This window comes from Telopea speciosissima, chromosome 8, assembly GCF_018873765.1.
Source record: "Telopea speciosissima isolate NSW1024214 ecotype Mountain lineage chromosome 8, Tspe_v1, whole genome shotgun sequence".
NCBI classification, from domain to species: Eukaryota; Viridiplantae; Streptophyta; class Magnoliopsida; order Proteales; family Proteaceae; genus Telopea; species Telopea speciosissima.
Genome location: NC_057923.1, coordinates 8,524,663 through 8,534,423, shown reverse-complemented (window position 1 = coordinate 8,534,423; position 9,761 = coordinate 8,524,663). Strand labels below are relative to the sequence as shown.

The following is a 9,761-nucleotide window of genomic DNA, read 5'->3' as shown; positions in this document are numbered from 1 at the left end:
ATAAAAGACTCGTCAACAAATAGAGCTGGCAGCCCAGTCAAGAGAAACCTCAACACAATTCAAGGCTCGAATAACAGACAAACAATTTGAAGTGATTACCGGAGAAGAGACTGTTAATCCTTTAGACATAAGAACAGTATCACAAACAACATCAGCCTCCATGGAAGAAGCTGAAAAGCTAAGGCAAAGTTTTGCATTTTGCCGCAAAGAAAGAACCATCAACATTTTTAAGATACTGTTTGGGCCCATCTTTTGAGAGGTAGCATACCATCATGCACCATCAATAGTGGCAAAGATAGTCCCTGAGAAGGTGATGTGTGCGGCATAACTTAAGGCAGGTAGCACCCTGGGCGTGCTGGGCTCTTGGAGATGAGCTAAAAGCCCTACAGCCATTTCCAAAAAGGGTTAGCAGAAATAAAGGCATTAGTTTGGCAATGAGTCTCAATGCCCGAGAACTATTAGACCTACAATGAGCCTCCAAAAGAGAAGTCCTAGGGAAGTTCTTACCCTAGAGGACTTGAACCTAAAGCGCGGTATCATTATGTAAGATGCATCAGCCTTGCCGAGCCTTTTCAAATCGTGGAAACCAAGACCCCCAATATTTTTCCTTGTACACAAAAGTCTCATTTTTGTCAAAAGATACCCTTATCCTTACTATCCTTCTACCAAAACCAACATATCAATTTATTTAGATCTAAGCAAATACTAGATGGGATCAAGAACATTGACATAGCATATGATGGGATACAAGTATGCACAACTCTGATTAAAACCTCCTTACAAGCAGTAGATAAGAGTAGAGTACTTCCATCTAGAAAGCTTAGCTTGAACTCTCTCAACAGTGCTGGCAAAAATGTCTTTTTCAGATCTCCCAAACTCAATTGGCAAGCCAAAGTACTTCCCATGGTTTCGGACCGCACAAAACCCCGACAAACCAAACACGGTGTTCCTAATCTTCATAAGTCTTACCCGAAGACTGAACAATAGTCTACAAGCAAACCCAGAAGGGTGAAACACTTATGTTGATCAACTTTAGAAAAAAAAAGTATGCAATCATCAGCGAAAAGCAAGTGAGAGAACGGTCGGTCCTATTCTACTAGTTTTGATACCCTTAATAGAAAGGGACTGCTCAGGCCCGTAAGAGATGACTAGATAGTGCTTCTGGTACAACATAAAAAACAAGGGCTAAGAGGGAAGCCCTGACGTAGCCCTCGCTGTGGAGTAACTTTGCCAATAATAGATCCATTAATTTTAATGTGATATGAGATAGTGGTTACGCATTGCATTATCTATTAAATCCATTTTCTTAAATACCCAAAGCGAAGGAGGAATTGCTTTAAGAAAAAGCCACTCTATCTTGTCATATGACTTACACAAATCAAGCTTCCACACCATAGAGCCAGCTTTTCCTTTAGCAAAACACATTTGGTGTAAAATCTCATGGGCGGTGTAAATATTATTAGAAATCACTCAAGAAGGGATAAATGCATTCTAATAGGGACTAATGAGTGAGTTGAGAATTGGTTTAAGACAGTTTATAAGGAATTTAGCAATGATCTTGTAGAAAATCAAACACAAAGTACCCAGTGCATAAGGCTCCCACCACTACGAGGTCTGGGGAGGATCATAATCTACGCAGCCTTACCCCTGCTTTTGCAAAAAAACTGTTTTCAAACTCGAACTCGTGACCACTTGGTCACAATGGAGCACCCTTTACCGTTGCACCAAGGCTCACCCTCTATGTAGAAGGCAAAACCTGCTTGAAGCCACTTCACCTGTGATCATTGGGCCCAGTATTTCTCCTCTTGAACAATCAACTCCTCAATGTCACAATGACATAACAAAAGTCACACTCAAGGAGGCTAGCTAGGATGCCTCGAATAGGACCTTGTTGGATTTCTACGAGTTCAGTAGAGACATTAGCTTTACTCCATTTAAGAAGTTGGATACCATAGTCACTAATCTTACGAGACAGCCTAAAAGAAGGCAAACCAACAACACTAGATTCCCAAGAATTAGCAGTAGCAGAAGGGAGGTCAAGATGGAATTCCCACTTAGTTTCAAAGCAAAAATGCCTATGAGGTTTTTAACCCCAAGGAAGGTGGATCAATAGAGGGGTATGGTCCGATCCCACCATCGCTTGCTGATGCACTCCAACAGACATGAAGTTACAAATAAACTCACCATTGTCGAAAACCTTATCAATGGTAGTCATCAAAAGGTCAGGGGCAGGTCGATTATAGGACCAAGAAAAGGCAGGGCCAATAAATTTCAATTCTAAGAGCCCAAATTCAACAATTTGAACGCAGCTTTTAGGCCTATACCGCCCAGTTTCTCATCACTGGAAAGAATTACATTGAAGTCACCCATACAAAACCAAGACCCTGAGATGGTATGATCTAATTGTCTACGCTCCCTCCAAATGTTCGAGCGTCGTTCAGCTAGGGCGGGCTCCCAATAGACGAAAGTTAGCTAGCACCAACTAAGAAGATAAGCAATGTTCAGACCTAACTCTACAAACCTAGATGATGCTGACAAAAAAAGAGAGGGAAATATCATCAATCTAAAATAAAGCAAACCCTCCAAGAAACTCCAATTGGATTAACAAAGAAAGAATTCATAAATCCTAAGCTTCTTTTGATTTTATTCATATTCTCCTCTGATTGTTTGGTTTCAATAACAAAAACCAAACATGGCTGATTGGCTGAGCAAAAACAGCTCAACAGTTCCTGTCATACTTACAAGAAGAATAGAGTAAGCTGTATGGTACTTGGGTAGGTTTAGTTGATTGCATTTGTTAGGGCATCAAAATTATCCATGTACTGAAGAGAAAGCTGAATGATCAAATCTCCAACAAGTCTTATTTATTATTTATAAACAAGGTATGGATGATTGATTGCAGATAACAGGTCAAAATTGTGGAATATATATAATATATATATCATCTAAACTGAATGATCAAAGAGGGGGGGGGGTGAAATTAATCAAGAAGTGAAAGAAAAGGCCAAATCATGTTTATATTTAGAGGGTCACAGACTCTGATAACCTTCTCCTCTTGTAGTGCTGAAACTGAAGCATACGTAGCCATGCTCTTTAGTTCATTATCCTGAACATACTCATCGATTGCGTCGTACCCTTCAATGAATCCTCCGAGCTGCTGTTAAGTTCAAACATTTAAAAACAAAAATTAGGTAGCCAAATATATGATGGTGCAATAAGAAGGCTAGGCTTTGAGTTTTTACCTGGAATCATAAGCCTCTTTGGAATCAATGTAAGATTGTCTATCGTCAATAGTGTCGAAAAATGGAGGGATTTCATCATAATCTTGTGGAGTTTCTGTTAGTTCTTGTTGGCTAGGAAGCATTTGAGAGATGAGCAATGGCGCTTGACTAACTGATGCTGCTGAATTATTGTTGCTACTAGTGTTGGATGCATTGTTATAAGGATTCTGATTTTGAATCCATAAAGGGTTCACTATATTATCCTTAGAATCTACATAAACAGCTGTGTTGTAAGCATTAACATTATTAGAAATATTGTTTCCATTGTTGGGATCAAGAGAAATTCCAGTATTGAAAGTCTGATTATATGAATGGTGGAAGAAAGGGAGAGAATTGTTTGTTGTAGGTGAGGTAGCCATGCCCAATTGTAATTGGGAAGAAGGGGAATGTTGTGGTGGAGGTGATGAGGAGGAGGAGAGGAGGTGGTTGTGGTGCTGCTGTCGATACAGGGCAAGCTGGGTCTGAACAGCAAGGAGCTCCTGTTGAATCTGATCAATCTGGAACCTGAGTTGACAGATGTAACCATAACAACCATGGACGGGAAACTTCTCACGCAAGTAGGCTTGGAAGTTGATGGAATACATGGCATCATTCTTCTGACTTGGGCTCAGTTGCTTCAATATCTTGAGAATATTACTTACACCAAACAATCTATGTGCATTCTGGAACATCTTGGGCTTGTCTGGAGGGAAGTATGGTGCAAGAGCACAATCAGAAGCGCACTTCCTTCTTTGGTACTTGCACGCAGCACAGGCTTGGCTGGTGCCGCCCTTCACGGTCATCTTCTGTCAAGAATCCAATGTTGCTACTGCTTCTTGGTAGAGATGAATTGATCAGATTTGATTGAGACAAAACAACGAATAGAAGGAGGGCAAGGAAAATGGTTGATGTTGATGCAGGGCTAAAAAATGATGGAAATGGAAGAGGGTAGGAAGGAATGAAGGAAGGAAAGGGATCGGATTTGATGGTTGGCAAAAGAAATGAAATGGAGAATGAAAAAGGGAGTGGAAGTGGAAATGGAAATCGAAACGGCAGATTGATCAGAAGAGGTGTGATTGTTAGCGGATTTGCTGGAAGATGAGGAAGACTGAGTAATAAAAGTAAATAAGTTTTTAAAAAATTTTTTAAAAATAAAAAAGGAAAAACCGAATTTAGTGGGTGGTTTTCAGTTTTCAAGTGATAGAGAAGAGAAGACCGTTGAGACAGATGTTGGAAGATGGTGGAGTCCAAACACTATGTGCCACCACCTCTCACATTCTCTGATCATGGCCTCATCATGTCAAGCTATGTGTATTAAGTGTATAACTATATCAGATCATCTAAAGAAATTATTATCATCATTTTTGAATTTTTGAATTTTTTTTTTTTTTTTTTTTTTTTTTTGGGTTTGTTTGAAATGGTTGGAAAGAAGGTTATATGAGATTAGATAATCTTGAGTAGTTAAATTCAAAATAGGATTATTCACACAATCACACCAGGTTTTAAAAAAGTTGTAACTGTTATGAGAGAGAGAGAGGGATCTCTCAGTTACCTAAAACAAAACGAAATCTATTGAAAATTTTCTGTTATTTTCTCTAGAAGTTTAAATGTTATTTTTGTCATTATATTGTTACAATGGCTCCATTTCAAATTGGCTCTAAACAAAAACAAAAAAAAATAGGCTCTATAACACATAAAAAAAGAGAGAGAGAAGCCCATGTATGTACAAACCATGAAGAGAACAGATCAATATTGTTCTTTTATGGCTGCAGTTGTGAGTTGAATCACAGTGTTATCTCATTTTTTCAATAACAAACCTGCTTGATGGTATTATCATCTTTGTGGGTTCTCTTAGGACGCAGCATAAGGAGTGCACCAATGAGGGGTGATGGAACAAATTTAGGGTGAGAAAGGTTATTTCATTTGAGGAGAATAGAGATGGAGAGAGAAAAGATCCTAATGTATCCTTGGCAGTTGGTTTAGAGAACTTTTTCCCTTTGAAGGATTTTGGTATTAGCAATTATTTCAGGGAGAAAGTTTTCCTTCACCATGCAGTGAAGGTTCAACCATCATCCTAGGGTTCACAAACCTTTATAGGATTTCACTCTGTTCTCCAAAATATTCTCTAGATGCCTCTGAAGCTCCACAGTGGTTTAAGAAAAATTTGATCCTTATTTGAATGTGACTTTTCTACACATGCAAAGGGTCATATTTTGATTTAGCAATAGGTGCAATGCGTATGGTTTGATGCCGTGCAATAGAGTTAAATTGGACCGGACCCCAATCCAACCCTGAGTCCCTTTAGTTGGGCTCAAGCCCGGCTTGACCCTAACTCAAGGCCTAAAAAATACAACCCTAACCCACCCCGCCATCAGGGCTAAGCTAACCTTGATTGGCCCTGACCATGGGGAAGGGGAGATGCAAGGATTGGGCCAGACTAGGGAGAAAAATAAGATATAACAAGAGGAAGAAGTAAAAGAAGAAGACAGAGCCGGGCTAGGCTGGACCAAACTCAGTCTTATAGAGCCTTGGCCTTGTCCGACCCTAACTCAGGGCCAGAAATTCTTAACCTTGAGCCCCCAGGATATCTTAATCCAACTCGGGGTAAGCTCGGGCCAAAATTGGCCAAAATTGCACCCATATGTGCCAAGATATAGGTATAACCAAGAGTGGATTGACACGACAACTTTAAATGATTCATGTAGGCTCCATTTGGTTGCAAGGGAAACAAATGGGAAGAGTAGTGAAATTTTCAATTACTTCACATGATTATAAGCAACAATTCATTACATATTTGGTCATTAAAAATTACAGCTAGAAAATATCATTACTAAATATAATATGAAATTTATATAATTTATATAATAATGTTGAACAATTATTTAGGGATCTATCCGATTCAATAATCCAATGATCCCTTATTTAAATTTAAATCTGATCCAATTATGGAATAACGTTTTATAATTAATCTTTTTTTTTTTTTTCTAAAATGAGAAAAAAAATTCAAACTCTTTCGAGCAAGCCTTCATATTCAGATTCAATCCGTGATAACGGAACGTATCGACCATATCCATCCTTAAATCTCCTTTAAAAATGAGTTTTTTAACATTTTGGCCTTTGTCCGTACCATATCACTGATATAATATCGGCACAGTATCGGGATCGGTTTACTTTGCATTAACAAAAAAAAAAAAAAAAAAAAAAAAGAGAACCACATCAACTGACAAACTACAGAAATTCATCAGCAAGAGACAGGACAGGAGTAAAGGACTCTCTGTAAATTTAATCCGCACTCCTTGAACTAATCAATGTCCACGTGTACGGTTGCGAATACGCTTCAACTCCGTCACCAGCTCCCTGGCATCCGGCCGGTCGTCCTTATCGGCGGCAACACACCGGAAAGCAAGCTCCGCCATGGCTTCGACGGAACCCATGAGAATGGCATCATCTCCTTCCGGGAGGAGAAAGGGGTCCACCACCTGATGCAGCGATCCCACCTGGATCTTTAAAACCACCATATCCGCCAAGGACACTTCCCTCTTATCCCTACTCAGGTCTACTGCCTTCATTCCTGATATCAGCTCGAACAGCACCACCCCAAAGCTGTACACATCACTCTTTTCCGTCAATCTGAACGATCTATGGTACTCTGGATCCAAGTACCCCGGCGTTCCCTGCGGCCCCGTCCATACGTACCCTGACGACTTCGACGACAATGACTCGAACACCAGAAGCCTCGATAGCCCAAAATCCCCAACTTTGATCCTCATGTCCTTCTCCACGAATATGTTCGACGATGTTATGTCCCTATGAACGATTGCCGGCTCCACGGAGAAGTGAAGGTACTCCAATGCCATCGCTGTCTGCAACGCCACCTCTACTCTCACCTGCCATGTCAATGACCTCTTCTTTTCCAAGCTCTTCGACCCGTGGAGATGGTCGGCTAGGGTTCCGTTTGGCACGTAGTCGTATACGAGCACCAACCCTCTTGGATCGCTACAGTACCCGTGGAGCTTCACCAGGTTAGGGTGGTCTATCGATGACAGTATCAAGATCTCGTTGCAGAATGCCTTGGTCGATGCCGCCGCAGCCATCGCTTGTTGTCTGTGGAGCTTCTTCACGGCGACGATCTGCCCATCGGAGAGTTGGCCGATGTAAACCGACCCAAAACCACCGTCGCCTAGTTTGTTCCTTGGGTCGAAACGATTCGTCGACGCTTCGAGATCTCCGTAGGTGAAGACGGGCGGGAGGAGATTCGCCGACCTGTGACGATGCAGGAACAGAGTCGTGGGATCTTCTTCCGATTTCTGCGATTCCAGCGCTTTGAAGCGATAGATCAACGTCGCCACCCCTACCACAATAAACAGGCAGATAAACATGAAAAGGGTGCAGAAGAGAACGATCCGATTCTGGTTGTTACGATGAATCCATGGCGGCGGGAACTGCGTCTGGGAGTGAAAGCAGAGAAATGGCTTCCGAGGGTCGGAATAATTGAAACCGCAAACCCCGTTCTGGGCTTGGCAACCTTCACAGCTGGAGAAGTAAGGGTCGTCATTTTCGTCCCACTCCATCTGGATTCCATACTTGAGGAAACTACGAAGGTAGCCTAATACGTCTTCCTGACAACGCTGCTCTGAGACATTGTGAAGCTTTGCGCCGCAGCCCGACAGCAGCCGAACTGGGTTGTTGTGTATCTCGCATTCCCAAGGACATTGGCTACAATTAGGGAGAGAGAGGGGTTCGCAGGGTCGAAGTAAAAAGAGACGGGAGCAAGAAGCGTCGGAGAATCGAAAAGGGGAACCGGAGAGATTGATAGATCGATCAGGGATGATGGAATTGAAAAAACCCGTTGTAACGGAATTAGGGCAAGAAGATTCAGTTACATTGGTGATGAGAGAGGGTTGAGGAGAGAGTAGGAGAGAGGTAGAGTTGGGTTCGTGGCTAAGTAGAGCAAAAGACAAGTTGTTGATGGAAATAAAGGAGTGAGGAGAGGAACAGCGGATCTGAAACGAAGGATGGCCGCAACCGGGAGAGGAAGCGAAAGGGAACGAAGGAGAAGAAGTGAAAGGGGGACAGGAAGAAGAAGAAGAAGATCTATCTGTATCATCAGCTGCTGCCCCCGAGTAACATGTGTACGCTGTGGTCAGATCGATGAACAACAACCGTAATAAGATGAAAGCAACCAAGCTGATGATCGACCAAGGTGGAGGAGGAGACATGGAATGATTTGAGCAATTACTGTAGTTGTAATGTGGTCATGATTCATGAAACCAGAGAGAGAGAGAAAAGAGAGGAAATTCTAAAGCTTTGCTTTCTATATCTTAGATCTCTTACTTCCGCAGTAGGGTTCTGGATAACTTACCATGGAAGGAGGGAGGGAGAGAGAGAGACTGGGGAGGAAGGTCTCTTTCTGGGTTTCGTCCTCATCGGGACTGAAGGAGAGGAATCACGTGAAATTGGGTGCGTGAAGACAAAGTGGTCTGGATTATCAAAATTCCAGGGCCACTGGAAAGTAGGAATAGCAGAGAAACGACAGGTTTTATTGGAAATTGTAATTTTTAATGTCTCCTAAGTCCTAACTTCTTCTTCTTAGATTTATGATTTGTTTGATGACTCGAGCTCCTCTTCTAATTCGAGATTTCTACTCTGCTTTTGCTCTCTGGTTCTCTACGCGTTTAGTAGACTCTGCGCTAAACACTCCAACTAGTGTGTTTTAATCAAATCGGGGCTTGAGCCCCACGCCCTGGTGCAGAGGGAGTGGGGCTGCTGCCCCTCAAAAGTGTAGTATTGAGCTCAGTCCATAAGGAGGATTTTTATTATTTTGATAGGGTTGAGCCACCCCCACACCCCACCCCCTAAGAAACAAAAAAAAAAAAGAGTCAATAAGGAGGTGCATGGTTCGAGGGTTCAAGGGTTCAAGGCATCAGTATCATATCGGTATCGGTAACATATTGGTTTTATAGGTGATCGATTTCAATATCGTGTCGATACCATATAGGTGAGACGGTATAGACAAACGGTAAAATAGTCAAAAAAATCAATTTTTAAAAGAGAATTAGGGCCAAATTTGTTTGATACTTTAATTCATGTTGATATTGATCTGATACCATATTGGTCAGAAACTGATACTCGTTCTGATACCGTGCACTAAAACCATGATAAAGAGCATGCATTGATATTAGACCCAGGGTTTTAGAAATTGGTATAGGTAGCGTATCGGTCTTTGCCGATATTAATCCGGATCAGACTCTATTAGTCATATTTTTTTCAAAAAACTTGATTTTTTTATATTTTACTCATGTTCATACCAATCCACCAACATGGGATCGGCCAGAAATCGGGATTAGCCTCCACCCATATCGATTCCTCAAATAGTCAAACCATGATAAAACCTAGCATCAGTTATTGTTTCGGTACAAAGCGTATCAGGCCAAATCAAGATTTGTTTTTTTTTAAAATTTTTTTTTAACTAGGGTGTCAATGGGGATGGGTGGGGATTCG

General features: G+C 41.5%; 2 protein-coding genes across 3 annotated transcripts; both read right to left on the bottom strand.

Annotated features, from left to right (window-relative positions):
* Positions 1–3,070: 3,070 nt before the first annotated feature.
* Positions 3,071–4,117, bottom strand: LOC122672889 (LOB domain-containing protein 27-like). 2 transcript variants are annotated; one of them, XM_043870396.1, is made up of 2 exons: positions 3,243–4,117; positions 3,071–3,157 (listed from the first exon to the last, which is right to left on the bottom strand). In XM_043870396.1, exons 1-2 carry the CDS (start codon positions 4,061–4,063, stop codon positions 3,094–3,096), a joined length of 885 nt encoding a protein of 294 aa, XP_043726331.1. In that variant the 5' UTR covers positions 4,064–4,117; the 3' UTR covers positions 3,071–3,093. The 2 variants fall into 2 exon arrangements, with proteins under 2 accessions (XP_043726331.1, XP_043726332.1); XM_043870397.1 differs by having other exon boundaries at positions 3,094–3,154.
* A 2,352-nt stretch (positions 4,118–6,469) lies between these two features.
* On the bottom strand, positions 6,470–8,479 carry LOC122671275 (LEAF RUST 10 DISEASE-RESISTANCE LOCUS RECEPTOR-LIKE PROTEIN KINASE-like 1.5). Its single transcript, XM_043868403.1, has 2 exons — positions 6,563–8,479; positions 6,470–6,480 (listed from the first exon to the last, which is right to left on the bottom strand). The coding sequence occupies exon 1, from the start codon at positions 8,477–8,479 to the stop codon at positions 6,566–6,568; it is 1,914 nt and encodes a 637-aa protein (XP_043724338.1). The 3' UTR covers positions 6,470–6,480; positions 6,563–6,565.
* Positions 8,480–9,761: the final 1,282 nt, after the last annotated feature.